At 38.1% G+C, this 26057-nt stretch overlaps 1 protein-coding gene and 1 long non-coding RNA gene across 3 annotated transcripts in view; one reads left to right on the top strand and one right to left on the bottom strand.

Annotated features, from left to right (window-relative positions):
• LOC138353681 (uncharacterized) overlaps window positions 1-26057 on the bottom strand; it is a 310023-nt gene that overhangs the window by 171328 nt on the left and 112638 nt on the right. The window lies entirely within an intron of this gene.
• LOC123768128 (sphingomyelin phosphodiesterase 5) lies at window positions 15-20403 on the top strand. 2 transcript variants are annotated; one of them, XM_045758466.2, is made up of 10 exons: window positions 15-151; window positions 3459-3634; window positions 8389-8625; window positions 11137-11254; window positions 13548-13692; window positions 14284-14396; window positions 15262-15336; window positions 16076-16229; window positions 18128-18336; window positions 19790-20403. In XM_045758466.2, exons 1-10 carry the CDS (start codon window positions 101-103, stop codon window positions 19994-19996), a joined length of 1485 nt encoding a protein of 494 aa, XP_045614422.1. In that variant the 5' UTR covers window positions 15-100; the 3' UTR covers window positions 19997-20403. The 2 variants fall into 2 exon arrangements, with proteins under 2 accessions (XP_045614422.1, XP_069162993.1); XM_069306892.1 differs by having other exon boundaries at window positions 86-184.

Raw genomic sequence — 26057 nt, 5'->3', positions numbered from 1 at the left:
CGCCGATTTCTTAGACATAATTGTAGCGACTTGGCCAAAAAATCACTACATTTTGAGTGAGACTTCAGGCCCCCCTACAACACGGCGGAGATCAGAGAAAATGAGAGAGGAGTTAAGGAGAAGCAACCGACCAGGACAGGAGCACTGGCAGGTAAACAAGAGACCGGACTCTCGCCCTCCTTGGGTTTGTACAGTTATAGAATATATTTTTTACATAAATATATGTGTGTGTGTGGATCAGAGACTTGTGTTTGCTTGACCCTTGTCTGATGGTGGCGCCATAACCTTCCCGGCTTGATGCCTTCTTTTGATAATTACTTATTTACTATTAGGGCACTAAATAGTGAAGAGCTAGTGGCTTTACAAGAATGTAAAATCAACTTTATTTCTATGTTCTCTCTTACCCTCCAATGTACCTTCTTGTATATAAATAAATAAATAAGAGCAGTAAATCAAAAGAGGTTATAGCATATCTAGACATGGAATTACTATTTACGAAGGTTCCTGTAGACACCATCAACTTAATGTTAGACAGAATCTACTGTGACAATACTACTCCAAATCTGGACATTCCAGAGTCTGCCCTCCGTAATCTTCTGGAGATTTGCACCAAGATGGCCCCCCATTCATAGCCCTTTGGGGAGACATGTATACGCAGATAGACGGAGTAGCGATGTTTTTTAATTTTTTTGTTTATATATATACAAGAAGGTACACTGGATTTATGAGAGTACATAGCATTGATGTTTTTACATTTTTGTAAAGCCACTAACATGCATAGCGTTTCACTTTTATAATAATAATAATAATAATAAATTTATAATAATAATAATACTATTTAATATAATTATTTAATAATAATTATATTATATAGTATTATATATTATTTAATAATAATAATAATAATACTATTTAATTTACAAGAAAGTACAATGGGATGATGAGATTACATTAATGATAATTTTACTTTTTTCCAAAGTCACTAACACACATAGCATTTCGGGCAAGTCCTTAATCTAACATATCAGGTAAGATGAAAAGGTACATTGTAGCAAGGTTTTATATCAATAAATAACAATCATATAAATTGACAGAGGTGATTACACTGGTAAAGCTATATGTCTTAAGTACCAATATTGGGGAAGTGGGTAGTACAAGTTACAGTGTGAGTTTGAAGCACAAGGTAGGAAATTATGAGGGTGAAATGATGAATTAAAAAATTGTCCAACCAATGCCCTATTCAAAAGTAAAACCAAAAAGTACCTAATACTTTTTGGTTTTACTTTTGAATAGGGCATTGGTTGGACAATTGTTTAATTCATCAGGGAGTGAGTTCCATAGACCGAGTCTTTTTATTTGCATGGAGTGCTTACACAGATTTAGTTTGACTCTGGGGATATCAAGACGATATTTATTTATGGTGTGGTGCTCATGGGTTCTATTACATCTATCAAGGAAAAGTTTCAGATCAAAATTAACATTTAGGAACAATGGTTTCTGCGTGTAAATAGCACATGAGAATGTGCGGAGTGAGTGTATGTTTAGCATGTTAAGATACAGTACTTAAAAAGAGGGGCTGTGTGTTGTCTGAAGACAGTTTGTTATAGTTAGTCATACACAGAATCAGGGAGGGAAAATGCCAGCCTCAATACAAAAACAAATTAACTCTGACTAAAAACCAGGAGAGAACATAAAATGTAAGGCTGATACATTAGCCCCACTTGCAAAATCTGGGTACAGCACAAGAATATCTTCCAATATTCCTGAGTGTATGAAGAAATTACAGAGCTCAAAGTACCTCATACCATTAGATCTGAAGTAGGTCATTATTTCTAAGTGGGCCCAGAAATGTATTTGCCAAAATAAATAAACAATATGATCATTATGACTGACTAAATCTCGCCCCTGAAGGTGAGATCAGTTGTGAACGCCAGCTAGCGCACAACTATAAGAGTGCCCAAAATAAACATATAAGACATGTGGTGACAGGCATGTGGCTTCTGACTTTGTTTTTATTAATTAATATTATATGTTGGGCATTTACCCTTAATACATTTTATTATACTGTATATAAGTATAAATATGTAATAGTATTCTTCCCAAAAACTGGCCACAGTCTGGTATGTTGTACGTTCGACCATGTTTGTGGGTCTTCAGATGTGGAATGTTAACACTGGCAGCGGCGTTCTTATGAAACACCAGATTTATATCCATCACATCACTCAACTTCATTTATTATTATAACTATATCCCTGTTAAGTAGAAGAGTTTAACTATTAATAACATTAATATTGACCAATGCAATATACACACACGAATGTATATTTTGCAATATATACACGAAACGTACAAATTTTGTGTCCGAAATGGGTACAAATATATATTAGTGCCATCCGTCTTCATTGCACCAAGTGACTAAGTTTCTGACTCTGAGGAGGATTATGGGGAAGATAAATGTGCAATTCTTTATTGCAGAGTATGTCATGATAGGGAGTTGATCTATCATCTCATCATCCAGAAGACAGTGTGGTGCCTGCAAAGTTGGTGGATGCTCTCATGGCACACGTTAGTGCCAGAGTTGCGTTGGCGCGCCTCTAGGGTTGGGTTAAATTTTTTTGGGTTGGGTTAGGTTGTTTTTGGGTTAAGGTAGGTTGTTTTTGGGTTGGATATGTTTTTTTTGGGTTGAGGTAGGTTTTTTGGGGTTGGATTTGGGTGTTTTTGAATTGGGTTAGGTTGTTTTTGGGTTGGATTAGGTTTTTTGGGTTGGGTTAGGTGGTTTTGGGTTGGGTTAGGTGGTTTTGGGTTGGATTAGGTTGTTTAGGGTTGAATTAGGTTTGGTTAGGTGGTTTTGGGTTGGGTTAGGTTGTTTTGGATTGGGTTAGGTTGCTTTTGGGTTGGATTAGGTTGTTTTTGGGTTTGGTTGTCCTATCATATTCTAATCGAACCTGTCATATCCTATTCTAATGAAACCTGTCCTATCCTATTCAAATGAAACCTGCCCTATCCTATTCTAATGAAACCTGTCCTATCCTATTCAAATGAAACCTGCTCTATCATATTCTAATGAAACCTGTCCTGTACTATTCTAATCAAACCTGTCCTGTACTCTTCTAATCTTATCACTGCTTGTTGAGTGGTTGTATCAGTAATTCGACCCTGGGGAGGAAGGGCGAGTCTATATATGCCTAATATATAGACTGGGGACCATTCAGGCTTGTTCGCATATGCCTAATATGTACTGTATGTGTAACCTGACTGCCCTGATGACATAAATTATTTATGATAATGTATTGATACCAACACAAATTAATAATGATAATGTATTGATAATTATTGTATTATTAATATAGGTATTGCATGTACAGTAGGTTGTAGTACATGTATTAGCGCACCATTCTCTAACAAATGGTGTGCTAATATATAGCATATTTATGACACGTAAGTGGTTTACCTTTCAGGACCTAGTTATAATGGGAGCTCCGAGAGCGTCGCGGTATACCCACTGGCCATGGGATGCATTGGACACGCTCACCTGCATCCTGATGACCCCATTTCAGCAGCTCATCTCGCTATCTTTGTCGTGCTACTGCTTCACCAATTTTGATAAATCTTCACTCTCCATCGTTATCGTCAGGTGTGTTAAGTGTGGATGCTTGAACCTCACTTGTTTATTTTTAGTATACAGTATGTGGGTGAAAAAGAGATGGTTGGCATGTTTCCTTTGACCTGATACCTCTGTTCACTCTAACATGGTGGGGTGTAAGAAGTGTTCATTACACCAGGTACACCACTGCTAGGCTATAAATGATCACCAAAACATACATACATACATACATACATACATACATATATATATATATATATATATATATATATATATATATATATATATATATATATATATATATATATATATATATATATATATATATATATATATGTCGTACCTAGTAGCCAGAACTCACTTCTCAGCCTACTATTCAAGGCCCGATTTGCCTAATAAGCAAAGTTTTCCTGAATTAATATATTTACTATAATTTTTTTCTTATGAAATGATAAAGCAACCCTTTTCTCTATGTATGAGGCCAATTTTTTTTATTGGAGTTAAAATTAACGAAGATATATGACCGAACCTAACCAACCCTACCTAACCTAACCTAACCTATATTTATAGGTAAGGTTAGGTTAGGTAGCCAAAAAAAGCTAGGTTAGGTTAGGTTAGGTAGGTTAGGTAGACGAAAAAACATTAATTCATGAAAACTTGGCTTATTAGGCAAATCGGGCCTTGAATAGTAGGCTGAGAAGTGAGTTCTGGCTATTAGGTACGACATATATATATATATATATATATATATATTTATATATATGTCGTACCTAGTAGCCAGAACACACTTCTCAGCTTACTATGCAAAGCCCGATTTGCCTAATAAGCCAAGTTTTCCTGAATTAATATATTTTCTCTAATTTTTTTCTAATGAAATGATAAAGCTACCCATTTCATTATGTTCGAGGTCAATTTTTTTTTATTGGAGTTAAAATTAACGTAGATATATGACCGAACCTAACCAACCCTACCTAACCTAACCTAACCTATCTTTATAGGTTAGGTTAGGTTAGGTAGCTGAAAAAGTTAGGTTAGGTTAGGTAGGTTAGGTAGTCGAAAAACAATTAATTCATGAAAACTTGGCTTATTAGGCAAATTGGGCCTTGCATAGTAGGCTGAGAAGTGCGTTCTGACTACTAGGTACGACATATATATATATATATATATATATATATATATATATATGTCGTACCTAGTAGCCAGAACTCACTTCTCAGCCTACTATTCAAGGCCCGATTTGCCTAATAAGCCAAGTTTTCATGAATTAATATATTTACTATAATTTTTTTCTTATGAAATGATAAAGCTACCCTTTTCACTATGTATGAGGGCAATTTTTTTTTATTGGAGTTAAAATTAATGTAGATATATGACCGAACCTAACCAACCCTACCTAACCTAACCTAACCTATATTTATAGGTAAGGTTAGGTTAGGTAGCCAAAAAAAGCTAGGTAAGGTTAGGTTAGGTAGGTTAGGTAGACGAAAAAACATTAATTCATGAAAACTTGGCTTATTAGGCAAATCGGGCCTTGCATAGTAGGCTGAGAAGTGAGTTCTGGCTACTAGGTACGACATATATATATATATATATATATATATATATATGTCGTACCTAGTAGCCAGAACGCACTTCTCAGCCTACTATTCAAGGCCCGATTTGCCTAATAAGCCAAGTTTTCATGAATTAATTGTTTTTCGGCAACCTAACCTACCTAACCTAACCTAACCTAACTTTTACCGCTACCTAACCTAACCTATAAAGATAGGTTAGGTTAGGTTAGGTAGGGTTGGTTAGGTTCGGTCATATATCTACGTTAATTTTAACTATAATAAAAAAAAATTGACCTCATACATAATGAAATGGGTAGCTTTATCATTTCATAAGAAAAAAATTAGAGAAAATATATTAATTCAGGAAAACTTGGCTTATTAGGCAAATTGGGCCTTGCATAGTAGGCTGAGAAGTGCGTTCTGGCTACTAGGTACGACATATATATATATATATATATATATATATGTCGTACCTAGTAGCCAGAACTCACTTCTCAGCCTACTATGCAAGGCCCGATTTGCCTAATAAGCTAAGTTTTCATGAATTAATGTTTTTTCGTCTACCTAACCTACCTAACCTAACCTAACCTAGCTTTTTTTGGCTACCTAACCTAACCTTACCTATAAATATAGGTTAGGTTAGGTTTGGTAGGGTTGGTTAGGTTCGGTCATATATCTACGTTAATTTTAACTCCAATAAAAAAAAATTGACCTCATACATAGTGAAAAGGGAAGCTTTATCATTTCATAAGAAAATAATTATAGCAAATATATTAATTCAGGAAAACTTGGCTTATTAGGCAAATCGGGCCATGAATAGTAGGCTGAGAAGTGAGTTCTGGCTACTATATATATATATATATATATATATATATATATATATATATATATATATATATATATATATATTATATAGCATTGGTATGAACTCTCAAAAATAATTAATAAGGAATAAATTGAGAAACATCATCTGGGGCTGTTGTGGCTATTATCACCAAAAATAAATAGCCCTGATACTCTTATGTTGAAATAACCTTATTTCCCTGCCTTGAGGGATATCATTAGATTCAGCTTTTCATGCTAAACACAACCTGACTGTACTTCTAACCTTAAAACTAATGTGTATTTGCCCCCCCCCAAAAAAAAAAAAAAAAAATAATTCAATCATACTACTCTCCCAGCTCTGTCAATATTATATACTGTATACAAGCAATCGCCTTTGTTGCTCTGACGATTTTCCAATATGCCCTTAGTCCACTTGTAGCCTTTGGACAAGAACCTTGCATGGTTACAACTGATGGCCACACGTTCTCTCAGCTGCTGGTGACCTCCTGGATTTGTGTCTTTGTTTCCTGCCGACTCCTCACACAGGCCTCCACCTCCTAGTGAGGCATGACTAGACCTCAGATACCAACAAAAATTTACCTGCACCCTAGACTGTGCCTGCCTTCTAGATATGTAGTCACGTACTCACAGGTTTCACTATATATGTCCTCACTTATTAGTGCCAGGATCGTCCACACTACCCTTGCTAAAACACTGGCACTATTACACCATCTAATATTCTGCTGTTATTGTTTAGGTTAGCCACTCTTCACTGCTTGGGCCCACAACCATTGACCACACAAATAACTTGACTAAATTTATGATTTTGCTCTGGCTAGACTTAACATGTTTCTTGTCTGGAACTCCTCCACTAGCTATCCTACTGATTTATCACTGCTTACTGAATGATGCTATAGTTCCCCCCATTCTTTAGGGTTCACTCATAGCCCCAACTGTTTTAATGCGTAAGCTCTTCTGGTCTGCCAGCTAGCTAATGTAAAACATACACAAGCACACAAACAGATATTGCATTTGGGGAGCTGTCAAAGTTCCATTCACTTCGACACTCTATCTGAACTCTATGCTATTGAGATTTTTCACTAGGTTCTTGGTCGAAACTCAATCTGTCGACTTGACAGACTTTTGGCCACCTCCTTGTTGCACTTGCAGATTAGTTACCCTTCCTTGATAACGTCCACACTCTTGGGAAAACCTCCTTCCCCACCACAGACAACTTAGACCACTTAAACCGGGTCTGTCTCATGGTCACTGCAGCTTGTCTATCTATTTGGCACTCATAATAAAGCTCCTACAGATACTGTCCATTGAGATCAGCCTCAGCCCCCACTCACTGATGGATATTGTCCAACTGACACATCATCAATTTGGCAAATGCGATGCGGTCCTGCTCATATATCCTAAGTAAATGATGCATCTGGGCCAATCCTCGTGCTCCCTTGTAAGACATCTTGACCCTACTTTGTGCTGATCAATTCACATGCTTAGCATTTTGAATTGTCTCCACGACCGTATCCTGCCCTTGAGTTCTGGAATGTTCCTACATGGTTTATCAATGGCAGGAATCAGCCTTTGCCTTCTAATCCCTAATTACCAATAAATTTACCCAACAACCACAAAATCTCATTCACTCTAAACCTTAAGTTTGCGTAGGTTTAACATGATGGCAGAACAAATAAATGGATGGAAAAGAAGGGGACAGAATGAGAGCAGCTCTCATGCTGGTGGGGTCATATTCTAAGCTAGGATGGAATCATGACATCATCTAGCAGTTTTTTTTATTATTTTCTACCACAGATGTGGCCACACATTTACAATGCTAATCAGCATTTATACATTTTCTTCTGTCCTCCATGGAGAGGGTTAGAGATCTGTTAAACATATAATTCATTGATTTATTGAACAATCAACCACAGAAGGTGATTGTAGTATGTACTTTTAAAATGCTAAGCTAACCTACAAATATAAATACACAGATTTACGTCTGTCCTACATAAACTGTGTTCGAGGTGTCTTTTTACATAGTGTCATTTTGTGCCTTTACAAAGGAGAAATGCAATTCTGACCAGCTTCCACATACCGTGTATACAAATACACACAAATATACATTTTACACATATACCTACACATATCCACACACATATATATACACACACCTATGTCTCTCCTACTTTGACAGGGTAAGATAGGTTCTATAGAAACTAGTGTGATATTAAATATTGAAAGTGGTAGCCGAGTGTTAGGCAATTGTTGTATCTTGGAATAGGTCAGTAGTTAGACTGGGAAGACCTTGATAAACATAAGTACATAAAAGCTTTCTGTTCCTGCCAACAAGAATTATATACAAAATAAAGATTACTGTAATTTCTTTTTCTGTTTTTTTTCTAGGTATGCTGTCTTGGGCCCAATTCTTTTCCTTCTAACACTTTGTACAGCTCCATTTGCTGCAGTGGGCTACATTATGTGGGTGCTTATCAACTTATTCACCAACATTCAGCCATTTTATTATGTTTCTCCAAAGAACCAGAATCCTCGTCAAGAGTCCCAGTGTCCATCCAGGTTCACTATTTGCTCTGCAAATGTCATCCTGAGTCCAGAGATTTTTGTGCGCATAAACAAAAACAGGTGAGCAATATTTTTCATGTAGGTTAAAGTTTCTTAAGGCCACAAAATGTCTGTTCATTGATACACTGAAAAAATTGAAATTGTTACATCATCTGGGGGGTATGATAAAGTCAAAGATGACCTTTAGTGATGTACTGTATATTGTCAGCGCACTGCTAAGAGTTCCTGGGTTCGATCCCCAGACAGAACAGAGATAGTTCGAAACATTTCATTTGACCTAATTCCTCTGTCCATTTAGGCACAAATAGGTACCCCAGAAGTTAAGCAATTGTGGTAGATTTCATCCTGGGTAAGGCCAGTAGTTGGCCTAGGTGCCGCAATAAGCCTAATTACAGACTTCCTGTCCTTGATAGTGGGAAATCATAAGTGAATTCTTCATCTTGAATTGTTTATATCATTCATTTCTATGTTTGAATCTGTATGTTAAGATTTGTTTGTTGAATAATACAGGCAGCCATTGATTTGTATTGTATTGCAGAATACAGATTTAATGACACTTTTATACAGTACCAAGTTTTAAAGTGTATGGGTGAATTTTAATGGTAATTGAATTAGCATAGATTACCCGTGCTAATTCCCGAGTAGACTGCTTTCTTGGGAGCATCAGGTGACCATACCCACTAGGTTCTTGTTTCTTACAAACTTTTGAGATTTATTTTTTGCAACATTGCATATTCCAAATATTCTGGAGTTATTGATGTTGTGTACTTGTTGCTGGATAATAAAGGGATGCCTTAAATATTTATGACAAATACTTGTAGGTGTTTTATTGAGCAGAGTGTGGTAAAAGTGAAAGTATGGGAGCCGGTCGGCCGAGCGGACAGCACGCTGGACTTGTGATCCTGTGGTCCTGGGTTCAATCCCAGGCGCCGGCGAGAAACAATGGGCAAAGTTTCTTTCACCCTATGCCCCTGTTACCTAGCAGTAAAATAGGTACCTGGGTGTTAGTCAGCTGTCACAGGCTGCTTCCTGGGGGTGGAGGCCTGGTCGAGGACCGGGCCGCGGGGACACTAAAGCCCCGAAATCATCTCAAGATAACCTCAAGATGGTAGTCTCGAGAGCAGCGTTTCGCAACTGGGGTTTCGTGGAACCCCAAGGTAACTAGGTGTTCCACATGAGATATGTAGTGTTAAATAGTCTAATTCTAATCATATGCAATTGTATTTTTGAGTCATTTTCGTGTTTTAATTTCTCTCTTGTTAACCAGTATCAAGTGTAAAGACAGAAATCGTCTCCATTAAATTGACAATGAAATCCATGTGTGTGTATCTAAAGTACGACCCAGAATTAATTTAAAGGTAAAAAGGTTGAGCAATGCTGCTCTAGAGCCTAAACCTATTTTCTCATCTATTATGGAAACTTTATTTTTTGTTTTTTAGTTTTTAGTTTTTTTCTCTTCTTTAAATCTAGGACAAAACCCCTTGTTTCATTGTGTTCACAGGTTCACCGATATCCAGAGAATCGTGCTGTTTTCTGTGGGGCAACAAGACATTCTAGCCCCAGTCCAGCTTTGGATTCTGTTGTTGGTTTACTACCAGCCAGAACTCTTGTTTGGAGGTTGAGGGAAATTAGGTCAGGCAACTTTTGGAGGTCATTTTGGGAGGGAATGGCTGTAAAATTGTGTGCACATTTAATATAGATTGAATAAATGAATAGGGCAGGAGAGAAGATTTTGAGTAAAATTTGGTAAAGAAAGAGCCAGTGTATATACTGGCGCCTAACAGCTGGTTGGACAGCGCGTCAGATTCGTAGTCCTGAGGTTCCGGGTTTGATCCCCAGTGAAGGTGGAGACAAATGGGAAGAATGTTTCTTTCACCCTGATGCCCCTGTTCACCTAGCAGTAAATTGGTACCTGGGAGTTAGTCAGCTGCTACGGACTGCTTCCTGGGGGTGTGTTACAAAAAGGAGGCCTGGTCGAGGACCGGGCCGCAGGGAAGCTAAGCCCCAAAATCATCTCAAGATCTCAAGATAACCATATATATGTTAGGCTTATATCGAGGTCCCCCCCCCCCCACCCCCCGCAAGATGGAACTACTAACTTTCCCCACAGGATGCAGCCCCACAACAAGCTGACTAACTCCTGGGTACTTACTTACTGCTGGTTGAAAAGGTGCATTAGGTAATAGGAAATGTGACCAACCATTTCTGTCCTGCCTGTGATTCAAACCCGGAATTTTTTATTGTGAGTCGAGATCGAACCGAACTGTACTGTAAATAGTTTCAGAGTTTTGCTTTGTAATGTGTGTGTTGCCAAATAATACTTAAAAAGAAGTTGAATGTTTTGTGAATTATTAAAAATAAGAAAATGTGCAGACTCCTCTTGCCCCCCCATGGAGGGTCAAGCTGTTTGAAAAGGTATTTGTCCATGGTGGGTAATGAGAAGTCATAGGAACCTGGAATGCCCAGTACAGTACTGTATCACACAGGTGAGCTAGTGAGGTGCTGCGCAGCATGGGGATATTTTATTATACTGTATGCCATATTTTCACCACATTGTGATTTTCTCACCAGGAATGTGTACTGGAGGGTGTTTGAGGTTGCTAGGAGACTTCTGTGTCAAGATCCATTGCTAAACCAGAAACAGAATCTTCAGACTCCAGTGAATAGAGAAGCTATAGTCGAGAGTAAGGTAGGAGTCTTAATATAGAGCAGCACAAGTTTTCATATATTATGCTTTACCCTTAAATTGCTATAATCTTGTTAACCCTTACACTGTTCTAATCTTGTTAACCTATATACTGCTCCAGTTGCCATACACAATTTTTTCTCCATTTGTTTTGTTAACTCTTTTTCAGACATGCACTTTGTTTAAGGGTTAACTTAATCATCATTGGAAATGTACATGTCAGAATGATGCAGAATAATGATTGCAACTCTTTCCTGTTTTGTAGTTTCACTTGCATAAAATGAATGTTAACTCCTACTCTACAAATTCTTAGCCTTGTATTCTGCTAGTAAGTTCAGTTATTAGTGTAGAGAAACATAAAGATGTAAGTTGACTTTAATAATAATTCATTTTGTCAGGGACAGGCTGTCTGTGTATACATGTTTACAAGTTAGACGTATGTCGAAGTTTGCTAAAGGTGGAACTACTGACCCCTTCCCTGGAAGAAACCCCACAAGAAGTTGACTAATTCCCAGGTACTGTACCTCTTTACTGCAAGGTAAACAGAGGCATTAGGAGATAGGGAATGTGTCCAACCATTTCTGTCCCACCCAGGCTTCGAACTCAGAATTCCCAATTGGGTGTCGAGAACGAATCCAACTGCACTGCTGAAATCCAGATACTGTTTCACCTGTAAGAATTATTACTAAAAAGTTGAATGGGGGTGAGGTCAGGGAGGTGAAGATACAAGTGAACATCTATGGCTCCTTATGTGATTCAGTGTAAGAAAGTTTCACTTATTAGATACATTTTCCTCTTCTAACTTTTTTTTAATTCATTATAATTTTATCTTTATTCTCTTTCATTGTCTGTGATTTAAAAGGTTTGTGCAAGAATAGCCTTTGTAACTCATATGGACAACCATTCACTCTTGCAAAACAAAATCACAATGAGATACTTGTAAGCCCATCATGGTTCAGCTGGTAGTGTGTGCACCTGAGGCGTTCAGGGGATGCTGGTTTGATTCTATCATATGCCTTCAGTATTGATTCCCTCTTTCTCTTCTTCGGCACCTTTAGAAAACCATCTGTGAAATCTTAAATTAAACTCTCGTGTAATTCTTTTCCTTTACTCAAGGTTATGCACTCTGAATGGACAATATTTACCTTTGGATAAACAGCTGATTCACTCAGCATTTCATATCAGTTTGAAAGCTAACATAAAGGTTGTTTTAAACACAGAATTTTTGCTTATTAAAGAGTAGATATATTACAATAACGCTTAGATTTATTTTGAACTAATAATAATTTTCATTTTCAAAAATATACAGAAGACAATGATACAGTGATTTAATAATTGTTACAGCCTAGACCGGCCCAGCCTTGGTTTCAGGTGCTACTTGCTTGGTATCCGAATCTGGGCAGTTTTCCGCGGCTCCACCTCTGTCAGCAGGTCAGGCCAGTGAAGTACTGTACCTCGCCGGTTCTCCTTACTGCTCTGCACTACACATCTGGTTTTTCTGATGCGTGTGTATCGCCATTTGTATGTTGATCAGGTGACTTCTTTGATGGTGTCCCACCTGCTGTCGTCTTCTCAGCGACAGTATGAAGTTTCTTGGCAGTCTTTCCCATCATTTTCTTTCTCTTCGTTGGTTTTCGTAGATTTTGAACCAGGTTGTTTTGTCCTTTCTCTCTCGGCTTTTTCTAGATCGGCATTTCATGCCTATTACTGTTGCTTCATATTGCGTGGTATTGGTGGAGCCGCTGCTATTTGCGTTCGGGATGGATTTTACTTCCGCTAGCTTTTTCATGCGTTTTTTTTATCTCTGGCCTGCTCATGCGCCGCCTGAGCCATCTTGGTATTTGGACTGCATTCTTTATTTTCTTTCTTCTCCTCGCTTTGTGCAGGCTAACCAGACAGTGGTCTGCTTTGATTCACCTACCTTTCTGGGTCCTACCCCGGTCGATGGCAATTATGATATACTTTAAATGTAAAGTGTTCTCATAGGCCATTGCTCCCTGTGCCTCTCCGAGGGGGCCAGGTTCTGGTTTGTGGTCCCTGGTAGGCATAAGGACTCCGTGACTGATGACCCCAAACTAATATAGCACATATCAATTCGGATAGCTTCAGGGAGCCTCTGGGGCTTTCCCAGAAAACGGCATTTCATTACATTCAACACTGGTTTTTTTAGATAGCGTTCAGTCTTTAGTGTTGCCTACTGGCCCTTTGAATCACAAATTTTATGAATGGCAAATGTTTGCAATTTAAATGTTGGTGTGATCTGTCTGCTTAATATTGTTGATGCTTTTGTCTTCAGCTTCCAGATGTTGATGTGTTTATCCTACAAGAAGTGTTTGAAAGGGTCATTGGAGTAACATTAATTAAGCAATTGAAACAGAAGTACCCCTTCATTATTTATGACGTCGGCAGACATTGTATGGAAACCAACTATTTTTGTCTCGGTAAGTCAGTTACAGTTCTCTTGATATTGTAAAAAAGTTGACTTTCTATTGCATCTAGTATACAGGTCATGATTTTCATAGATAGATAATTCTAAAATAGATTTTTGAAATATGTACATTGGCAATTATAGAACAATTTCATTCACTAGATATTCTCTACCGCAACATTTAATGGGCCCGAGTCAACATTTCTTTTAAGAACAATGTCTTGAGATTTACATTTTTTTAATTGAGGTCGGCCTAGGCCAACTACTGACCTCCCTCAGGATGCAACCCCACAACAGTTGCCCAACTCCAGGGTATCTATTTCCTGTTAGAGGACAAGAAGCAGTAGGTGAAATGAAATGTGTTCAACCATTTCTCTCCAACCCGGGGAACGAACCTGGGATTCTTTGATTGTGAGTGAAAGGTGTAGACCACTTGTGCTACCAACACAAACAAATTGCATTATTTCAAAGTTTAATATAAAACTTGTGTTGATTATACTGGATTTCTATTCAGATATCCTTATTCTGCATTTCTCAGCATTCATGTTTGACTGAAAAACATAAATTTTCAGTCAATATATAACTGAAATTTTATTATTTTCAGGAAGTGGGCTGTTTTTAGCATCTCGGTATCCTGTACTTGAGGCCTGTTTTCATCCATTTACTTACTGCACAAAGTTTGGTAAATTCTTAAGTTATGGAATGCTTCTGACAAAGGTAAGAATCAAATGCTCAGTGCCAAAGTGAACACAAAAATAGGCATGGTGCAAGTTCAAAATATTTTCAAAATCTTATAATAAAGTTGTAGTGACAATCCTTGCTAACTTCTTACAAATTTTTTTTTAAATTGACATTATTGAGAATTCATAATTTTATGGTTTTTAATTTGGATTTAATAAGCAAGTATTCTTATTTCATACATGCCAAATATTTGTGTTTCTTAGATATAGTGTGAACTCGCTCAAACAATGTCTGTTTGCGTCAGGGATTTTGTCCGATTCACCAGATCAGTAAGCTGGTATACTAGAAACAGTAATAATTAAGTAAGCTGCTGTATATAACTCCCAGATCTGCAGTATTATTTAGTCTGCAGTTTATGATTGTTCTATACCAAAAGTAGGATCTTTGCCAATTAAAAAAAAATCCTCATCTCCTTAGTCATAACCAATCTGTTCCAGCTGAAAACTCAAAAGCCTCGGCCATGTTGGGGCCATCAGCTGACCAATCTGAATACCTGTAGTTGCTCCACTGATAGTCTTACCGTACGTTGAGGTTACCTTGAGGTGCTTCCGGGGCTTAGCGTCCCTGCGGCCCGGTCGTCGACCAGGCCTCCTGGTTGCTGGACTGATCAACCAGGCTGTTGGATGCGACTGCTCGCAGCCTGACGTTCGTGACATCTTTGAGATGACCTCGGGAACAATAAATGTCAACATGGCAAACCACATCAGCTCTTTGCTATTTTAAATAAATAGAGAGAGATGAAGGTGATATTGATAGCATTATTAATTTTAGATTAGTTTGGATGTTTTCATACATTTCTAACAATACTTTTGCTAAGTACAAAAATTCCATTTGTGTACAGCTTGATTTGGGATTGCTGAAAAAAAGGAATGAGGAGCTGCATGCTGTTGGCTATGTAGCTAATCTACACACTCAGGTGAGTTCCTATTGGCTATCTTACCAATTAACGTACAATATGTAGGTGAACTGCTTTTGACTGTCTTACACAGTTGAGCCAGTTGCAGCTTCAAGTATTAGGTCATTGAACTTGAGGTATAACAAGCGATCTATTGAATGCAAAAATGTTGCCTAGTCTATTTTTAACATTAACATGAATGAATAAATTATTAACATGAATTTCAGTCAGGAGTAGAATCAGTACAGCTTTTATTGGTGCTGTTGCAAATTAAGATTTGTGTTGAACTCTTCATTAAAGTTCCAAGAATGCTTACCTATTATTGCTTAACTATCAGTGACTACAGGGGCGTGGGATCTAGCTCTTTTTTTGGTCTACCACCTAGCCAGGTACAAACACCTAGCTGTTTGTACCTGGTGTGCTAATTATCCCTCTCACTGTTAAAGTTTTCATCATGTATGTTTTAGAAATTGTGGGTGGAATTGGGCTCAACAACCACTTCCTTCAAAGCATTCCACATTTCTATTACCAATACAGGAAATGAAAACTTCCTTACATCTCTTTAACTCACTTGCATATGCAACTTCCACTGATGGCCCCTTGTCCTACCTCTTTTAATTTAAATAGATTTCCTTGCAGAAATTCTGATATTTACACTATAAGGTCATCAAACAAGTAGCTAAAACTTAAGTGTATTTAATGATCATTTTGGCCATACAATGTCTTAGTCTCTAAAGTAGGAAATAATGTGGTTTAACAGGCCTATCAAGGAGAAGATAAAGTGCTGGTCCATCAGCTGGAGCAGACACGACTGTGGATGAACACCTTCATCCAGACTACCCACAATACTCGTACTGAAATTGTGGTTTTTGCCATAATTGGAGGAGATTTCAATTGTGACAATTTGTCTCCAGGTAAGCTGATAATTGTTTTGGCTGTTAATACTGATAATTGATTGAGGGACTTAAACAAGGGACTGTAATTGTATTAACATTAGAGTGTACATGTAATTGTTGTGGGCTCGCACCTCTTGGTAGTTCCCCCCCCCTCAGCTTCGGTAACTGGCACAAATAGGACACTGTGACCATGCCAGGTTCCCAGTGGCATTCTTGGCACACTAAGGACACCTACCTTATTCAACAGTTGTCCCCCTCCTTTTGGAGATGGAATTGTGGGGATTAGCGGTCAACCCACTACAGAGATGAACCATCAGAAACTAAGAAAAATACAATATCAGAACATTAAATTCCCCTCCCCCCCCCAAAAAAAAAAATAATAATAAAAATACTTGGAAACAACAGATTGCCAAACAACTATCCAAACTACTCAGTATTTTTCTCCCGTATTTTTTTCCCGTATTTTTCTCCCGTATTTTTCTCAGTATTTTTCTAATCCAAAAAACCCTAGGGATGTACATGACACCTTCTTGAGAAGACCACACCACTTCTCTAAGCTAAGTTTACTGCTGAGTTGTTCTTTGTATGGGTTTTATGCTTTGAATGCTTCATGTTGTGCATGCCAGTTGAGGTCAGTTTTTCTTGCTTTAGTTGTGCTTTATCCTTGGTGCAGCAACCACTTGCTAGGTGTCATCAGTATAGACCAATTACCACCCGAATATCTTCTCTGGGGTATTTGTTCCGCACTCTTGGAAACTTCCTTAAACCAGTCCTGAACTGGATTAACAGTTTACCGCATAAAGTAATTTCCATCAGATCATATTTGTTTTTCTACTTTTGCTAAACTTGCTCTTTTAATTGTAAATATTTTTCAAAATAATATTTATATTTTAGAAATGTTTTACTAAGCTTGAACCAAAGTGTACAAATTATGTACAAATTGTACAGAAGAGTTTATAAATGTGATGTTCTTTCTGTGGCATCCAAACCTACTGAAGGGGTACGTGTACCGACGATGTTCTTAACTTGTGCGTGAGTGGGATTCAACTTCAAATTACTTGAGCATATTGACTGGGTTTTCTTTGGATATGTTACATTATTTGCAAGTTGAATCCATGTTATCTGGCAATCATAGAATTGGTACAAAAAGGCAAGAGAAAGTTCCTTGCATTATATAACTGGAGAAATATGTTCCTGTGGCAATGATGTCTGGCATCTGTATTTTGAAGTACTGTTTCTGACATAAAATGCAAAGGAAGAAGGTCCTGTAGTTCATGAGCAAAAAAAATCCAATTAATCTTGTAATCATCAGAATTTGGATGATACTGTTTGCCAATAGTTAGCACAGCATTGTTGCCGGGCTGCTTGTGGTGCACAGTTAAAGTCTATAGCTGCAAGAATGGCACAAATTGTGGGCCTTGAGGACTTTGTGGCCAGTTTAGGGTAGCTGTTGAAGTTCAACAGATGGCATGACATACTGTAGCATTATATAGTACTGTAATTGTATTTTGGTATATTATGACTCACCTCTTCTACTAGAAGATAAGTGACTAAATGTATGCTCAAAATTTGGAAAGGATATTTGTTATTTATATAGTATACATTGAAAATAATTGTTTGTACTGTGTATTATACTTAAATACTCTTAATCATGTATTGTATCACTTGTAATAAGAAGCTTTGGGGGGGGGAGGGGGGGATAAATAGCCAAGAAAGGGACGTTTCTTAAGCTATGAATTTCGCATGAATTTGTATCGGGGTGGAATATGATTTGGATTTGGAGGGTCTATTGTAGTGTTTGATCAGATAAAACTTATTGAAGATCTTGGGTTTTCTATACATTATAAAAATGAGGTCCACAATCAAAGCCTGACACAAATGAAGATTTTGCCAAAACATTTATTCTCTTTTATTAGGTGACGTTGGGACTCAAAATCTGCCTTTGTGGGACGAGTATGAGGATCCCTGCCGGGAAAGTGCGGGAAATGACAAACCCTGGACAATCGGCACAGAGCTTCGTCAGTGTCTCATTCACCATTCAATTGCACAAAATCCGGAAAGTTTTAGAAAAATTCTCCTTGATGATATTCAACGCAGACATTACATTCTGGATGCTGATGTAAAGGTACTGTAATTTGAGTACCTGTACTTTCTATATACAGTATTGAGATGTAGTATTTATTATACAGAAATAAGACATGACTAATCATATATATTATTAGTAGTATTTTAGTCCCTCATTTTGCCTCATAATGCCAAGGCTCTGTTATTGGTAAAGAAGGTAATCCATGCATTTAGAAATTATGAGACTAAACTTGTGTGCATAAAATTTATGGTTGAGGAATTCTACAAATGATAAACTTGGCTGACAAGTGAATTAAATTCTGTTGAAATTGAGAACACGATCAATATATTATAAAAGTGGATTAGTAAAATGAATTGTCCAAACGGGGGCAGAATACTTCAAGACAATATACTGTTCAATACCTATAATCTCATGTTTGATGAATAAGTAGTGTACATAAACCTCACTTTGTGGGGGAAACTCTTGTGTGTTGCTGATCTTGGGAGAATATTTAGTTCTAGTTCAGCATGGGTATCCATGACTCTTAAACCTCTTAAGACTCTAAATTTCTTGAAAAATTAATTGAAGTTGATAAATGTATTCATTGGAACTGACCCACAGAGATATACGTAATGATATACAAAAGATAGCTTCATCTGTTTTGGCTTGTGCAGCAGATATTAAAGACCATTTGTCTGAGTATACCTTGAGGTTACCTTAAGGTTACCTTGAGGTGCTTCTGGGGCTTAGCATCCCCGTGGCCCGGTCGTTGACCAGGCCTCCTGGTTGCTGGACTGGTCAACCAGGCTGTTGGACGTGGCTGCTCACAGCCTGACGTATGAGTCACAGCCTGGTTGATCTGGTATGAATGCATTTGTTTCCCTGAGGTTATAGGAAGTGAGACCTAGCTCTTGGGACCCATCTGATAGCCATTGTACCTGGTGCATTAATGCCTCCCATTATTCATGTACCGTCTGATATGCTCTTGAAGGTTTAAATGGACACAATTTAATTAAGTTTATCAGGGACAGGAAGCCTGTATGTGGCCTTATTGAGGTTGCCCTATAGCTCAACTACTGACTTTTTCCCAGGATGCAACCCACAATAGTTGCCTAACACCTATGCAGCTGTTTTATTGCTAGGTGAACAGAGACATCAGGTGAAAGGCAAAGGGCCCAAGTGTTATGTCCTGGCCAGGAATTGAACCCCTTAGTTGAGAGCCAAGGACATAGATCACTGTGCTCTAAAGTTATTCTATTTGCTTAACACAACACTGCATGCGAGTATTATCTTACATCTCTGACGTGTCAACTCATAGAAGCACTATCATACTTACTATATATCAATCGTGTTCTCATAATATTCCCTCTGTTTTGCCCATGTATAGTATTGTCTCCCTTGCTGCTGTTTATATCGACAATGTTGTTTCATTCTCAAAAGCTTTGTGGGGTTACTCCTCTTTTGTACATATTCTTTAAGTTTGATTTCTTATTAAATCAAATAATTTCTATAGGAACAGGCTCCTGATTTAATGTGGATTGCACCGAAGGCAGACTCATCAGGTAGAGTACGTGCCGTGAGAGAAGGTGGCCGGAGGCGGATAGACTACCTGATAGCAAGACATAATGACGAGGCAACACCCTCAGCATTTTGGTTCTGCAGTGTAATGGCAGGGCTTTCTGATCACATTCCCATAGCTTTAATGGTTGAAAGAAAGTAATAAGAATTTATATATGTGTAAACAAATGTATATCTTAGCAAAATCCTTGTCTGCCAAGTATGGAAAGTAGTTTTTAAGCAATTAGAATCAAAATCTGTATGGTTGTTTATTGACTTCTTACATGTCTAGATGCTATTTATGATTAAAATAACCAGCACTAAGCTCTGGAAAAATCCTTGTCTGGAATCTGGAAAATCTGGGAAAAAAAAAAAAAAAAAAAAAAAAAAAGTGCCAAGCCATCATGACTATATAGCACTGGTGGGGGGGGGGGCAATATGAGTATCATTGGTGCGTTAAATAATCTGCGCATTCTATCTTTTGTCTTTTGTTGTCATCTTATGATGTCTCACCATTTCAAAGACCCTCATAGTAAATAGATATCTAATAATATATTGCTAAGAACAAAATAACTTTTTAATACCATTTCTCATACAGAAGCAAATAAAAGTAAGAATACAGTACATGGAAATTTGTCAATACAAATAAAAAAGCATTTTTTAAATGTAGGTGCCTATCTGCGTCTGTCTACAGCAGTGGAAAACCAACCAAAATTAATAACTGAAAATCCACATCACAAGAATTGTAAATTTTGGTACATATATTCTGAAGGAGGTCCTTAGAATCATGGGAGCCTGACTATACTTAGAGATATGGGGAAAACCTCTGTGTACATGTTGTACCTAATAGTTAGACATGCTATTACCACTAGGGACTTTCTACGTCGTGGAGACGGGGGACCTGCTGCTTGGGTAACAGCTTCTCCATATCAACCTACCCTGGCTTTGTGCCTGGAGAGGCCACTCCAGACCGACAACCAGAGTGCAACTCCATAGTCTCCTGAGACTGATGGATGCCTACTACTATTACCTTGCTTAGTAAGCAAGGTCCAATTTGCTTAACAGGAGGAGGAATTTTGTTATTTTAAAATATTTCTTTCCAAGTTGGTTTGTTCCTAACAATATTAATATATTAGTATCTCAAATTACCGATTTAGTTATGTTAGGGTTGATCAAGTTCCTATGTTAGTTTTGAATAAAAAGAAAAATCCAAAGCATATACAGTATAGCGCAATGAAAACTATTATTTCATAAGAGAACATATTTGACAAATTTATTTCATGAACATGCTGCTGGCTAGTAGGTACGACATGTGTCATATCTAATAACCAAGCAAATATTTTGGAAAAAATTGAAGTTTTCAAAAGTTTTCTATTAAGAAATGATGAATGTTTTATTGTATCATATATGACTTGAGATTTTTTAAGTCAAAACCTAACCTAAGTAAGTCAGTAATTCATGTTACTAATATATCGGTATTAATATTGTTAGGAATTAATTAATTTTGAAAGAAATATTTGAAAATACAGTAACAAGAATCACTCGGGCTGTTAAGCAAATCAGGCCTTGCTTACTTAGCCAAGTAGTGGGGTTGTGGGTATTAGCTACAACATTATGATAAAGTACACCAAGTCTCACACTACACCTGAAAATTATTTGAATCCATTACTCTGTGCCTGTTAGATCTCCACGAATTAATCCATATACCTTATACGGTATATATTATTCAACAGAATACTGTATATGCTTATTTGATTCAGATTTGACTGAACTTCAGTTTTTGAATTCCAGGTTTTCTCTGTTGTGTATCTTGACTTGAGGAACCTAATGCTTGGTCTTAGTCCTGGTCACTTAGGTGGTTATATTTTTATTTTATTTTTGATGTAACCACTACCCTTCAGTGGTAATTCTAGCATTTCTGCTCTGCTCTTTTATTCTGGTACGTATGATGTTACCTTTATTAACCCTTTGTGTCAAACGTCCACGCCACTGCCGTTCAGATATACTTGAATATACGGTATACTGTCTGTTCGTTTTATCTCGCTCACCATCTTTCTATTTCTTGATTTTAAGCTACTGTACTTCCAGAACTTTTACCGAAACCATTCCTCCTCTCATGCCAATTTAACTGTCCATATGCCCTCTGGAACATTCCTCTTACCAACACCTATGGCCACCATTTTGAACCTTTACCCTTCGTTTATCCTTATCCCTGTTAAATACTGGTGAGCCAATTCATGTTGACTTTGTTTTGATTGTGATTTTTGCACTTCTTCCATCTACCTATTTGATGAGTACCTACTGCTTCCATCTACCTAGATATGAATTGGGGGGGTCCTTGATAACCTCCATAATAGCAACCGTTTTCGCCCATTGTATTGTCCCTCAATAAATGCTTAGTCTTTGTAGCATGCAAGAATGGATGAATTAACAACACTTAATTACATGATTTTTTGCCAGTTGATACCTCTTGTTACAGTAATTAGGTAATGATGATTATTATAGTACTGTAATTGAAATAGTTACTGCTTTTCGACAAAGTTATTATCTTCGTGCAAATAAATTATTCACATTTACAATTATATACTTGTACATCAATATTCATAGTTCCATTTCAAAATTCCAATGTTACCAAGCATTGATATTGCCACTTCAATGCTAAAGATATTTCTTCAACATTCCTATCCCGATATCAACATTATCTGCACTTCAACATTCGTATCTCTATTTCATTCCTATCATCACTTCAACATTCCTGTCATAATTCGCCTTCCCCTGACCTCTACGTTAACTGGAAAATAGATGAAGGTTGGTTGAGGAGGGGAGGCAGATACCCGTGATGTTATCTCAGGTCAGTGATGGTGTGTGTGTGCACCTTGTCAGTGGCAGCCGAGGCCAGCAACGGAATGTGTGTGTGTAGTCGTGCCCTCTAGAACCCTGGTTGCACATGTGTACTCACCTAATTGTGCTTGCGGGGGTTGAGCTCTGGCTCTTTGGTCCCGCCTCTCAACCATCAATCAACAGGTGTACAGGTTCCTGAGCCTATTGGGCTCTATCATACCTACACTTGAAGCTGTGTATGGAGTCAGCCTTCACCACATCACTGCCTAATGCATTCCATTTGTCAACCACTCTGACACTAAAAAAGTTCTTTCTAATATCTCTGTGGCTCATTTGGGCACTCAGTTTCCACCTGTGTCCCCTTGTGCGTGTGCCCCTTGTGTTATATAGCCTGTCTTTATCTACCCTGTCGATTCCCTTGAGAATCTTGAATGTGGTGATCATGTTCCCCCTAACTCTTCTGTCTTCTAACGAAGTGAGGTTTAATTCCCGTTGTCCCTCCTCGTAGCTCATACCTCTCATACCTGTGTGTGTGTGTGTGTGTAATTACCTAAGTGTAGTTACAGGTCGAGAGCTACACTTGTGGTGTCCCATCTTGCCAGTACTCTTTGTCGTATAACACTTTGAAACTACTGACGGTTTTGGGCTCCAACGTGTACTTGTGTGTGTCTGATTGGGTTAAGCTGGCATGCTGGGAGTCTTCGCTAAAACACTCCATTTAGAACAGTTGTGGTATCAGTTTTGATATCTCTTGTTACCTTATACAGGTACATTTTTTTTTTTTTTTGAGATATATACAAGAGTTGTTACATTCTTGTACAGCCACTAGTACGCGTATAGCGTTTGTACATGTATGTACATGTATGTACATGTATACAGAAACATTGTATATGGAATGCGTGTTTGTACAGTACATTGTTATTGTCACTGAAAGCTTGCTATCACACAAGCTCCATTTCACAAGTACCTGTACTCTAAATATAATGAAGATGATATCACAACAGAAGTACTTATTATGTCTAAATTTTCATCAACGCTTCCGGAGGAGAATAGTTTGAGAATAAGAAATAGCTCTGCAAAGAATTATAAATTGTGCTTTAGCTGCTGCTGGCAAATAAAGGTAGGTCTCCAATCTGGTCTCCAAAAAGCAACTTAAAACTTCACCCCTCGTCTGTACAGTGAGGGGGAATTTTCCTGATTGTTAGGTAGTAAGACAAGCTTTCCCCACCTGTCTTGCACTGAGGAGAGGACGTCTCCCTCCCTCGGCAGGGTAGGCTCCTTTCCATAAAATTCTAAGATTACACTAAATTTTTGTTTTTGTCGACATATCCATCCCCCCACTGTGCTCCGCCAGCCATGAAATTGGATAATACGAGACCAAATGAATTCGTGGCTAGGAAGGGAGTGGACATAACGAATGTTAAGAGTGGAGCTATTTAGAAGAGTATATTTAATGTCAAGTGAACAATGGGATAGAATCCCTCCCCCTCCTCGGGTGAACAAGGGGGGGGGGGTAGATTCCCCCAAGTGAACAAGGGGGGTAGATTCCCCCCAGGTGAACAAAGGAGTAGATCCCCCTCCCCCAGGTGAACAAGGGAGTAGATTTCCCCCAGGTGAACAAGGGGGTAGATTCCCCCAGGTGAACAAGGGGGTGTAGATTCTCCTCCCCCCCCTTTCCCGGGTGAACAACGTGAGGAGTAGACCCCCCCCCCCGGGTGAGCAAGGGGGGCGGGTTATCCCCCCGCGGGTGAACAAGGGGGGGAGGTAGATTCCCCAGGGTGAACACAGGAGCAACAACACCACCAGGCCGCCATATCCAGCAACAGCAGCAAGCCGCCACTGGCCGTAGTGTCAATCATAGTAAGCGTATAGCGCCAGGCCGCTATACACGCTATGTCAGGCCAGCATAGCGCAACCAATCACAGTTCCGCCCGGATCGGAAAACGCTTTGGTGAGAATTAATGCGGTCGTTATAGCGAGACTGTTGATGCTGATTGTCGACGGTTTGTTTGGTCCTGACGAAGACAGTGCTACACCGCCGACTCCCTCTCCGAATTTCATTAATATACTCTCATATGTGTATGAATAGACTTACTCTAAACAATATGTATACTTAAATATACATATAATATACACACACGCGCGCACACACATTATATATATATATATATATATATATATATATATATATATATATATATATATATATATATATATATATATATATATATATATGTCGTACCTAGTAGCCAGAACTCACTTCTCAGCCTACTATTCAAGGCCCGATTTGCCTAATAAGCCAAGTTTTCCTGAATTAATATATTTACTATAATTTTTTTCTTATGAAATGATAAAGCAACCCTTTTCTCTATGTATGAGGTCAATTTTTTTGTATTGGAGTTAAAATTAACGTAGATATATGACCGAACCTAACCAACCCCACCTAACCTAACCTAACCTATATTTATAGGTAAGGTTAGGTTAGGTAGCCAAAAAAAGCTAGGTTAGGTTAGGTTAGGTAGGTTAGGTAGACGAAAAAACACTAATTCATGAAAACTTGGCTTATTAGGCAAATCGGGCCTTGAATAGTAGGCTGAGAAGTGCGTTCTGGCTATTAGGTACGACATATATATATATATATAATATATATATATATAAAGAGAGCGACGGCTTCAAGCTCAACAAGCCACAATGTAGAACAGACATCATGTCGAAATGCTTTTTCACCCTCAGGGTTATAAACCCATGGAACCGCCTACCTGCCGTAGCCGTCAATGCCAAAACGCTGCTGCAGTTCAAATCCTGCTGGATAAAAATCATCAGTTTAATGGGAGGAGGACCTGTGACAAACCGCCGGCTTCCTGTCCACGTCGAGGCCACTAGGGAGATGGTGGCCCTCAGGTAAAACTCAGATATATGTATGTACATATGTGAGAAAGAGACATAGTCACATCAATATCAAATACAAGTAGGAGGTAGAAATAGCCTAAACTACTCTATCCCTTTGAGATGTAGTTCTTTCTTATCTGAATAAACATGAACGTGAATACAGTAACTGGATTTAGGAGCTATAGATTGAGATCCGTGAGAGCACTTCCACTGAGACGAAGACCTAAGACTAAGACCTTTTTTTTCTTAAGACCAGCAGGCGGGTCTCTGAATCCTTCGAAGCTACAAATCGTCTCCATTTTTTTGTTTTGTTTTCTCTTCAAGGCTGCACCTCATTACTGGATATATTTTATTAAACACATTCTCGAACATTCGGCTCATCTGTATATTCATTTTCTAAGTTTTATATATATATTTTTCTTCTTGCGTCTCGCTCTCATTAGAACTGCTGTGTTATATACTCCTCTTATTAGAACGCTATGCTGTATGCCGCT

Source organism: Procambarus clarkii, chromosome 59 (genome assembly GCF_040958095.1).
Source record: "Procambarus clarkii isolate CNS0578487 chromosome 59, FALCON_Pclarkii_2.0, whole genome shotgun sequence".
NCBI lineage: Eukaryota > Metazoa > Arthropoda > Malacostraca > Decapoda > Cambaridae > Procambarus > Procambarus clarkii.
The sequence above is the reverse complement of the archived record's forward strand: the minus strand, read 5'-3'. Positions and strand labels throughout refer to the sequence as shown.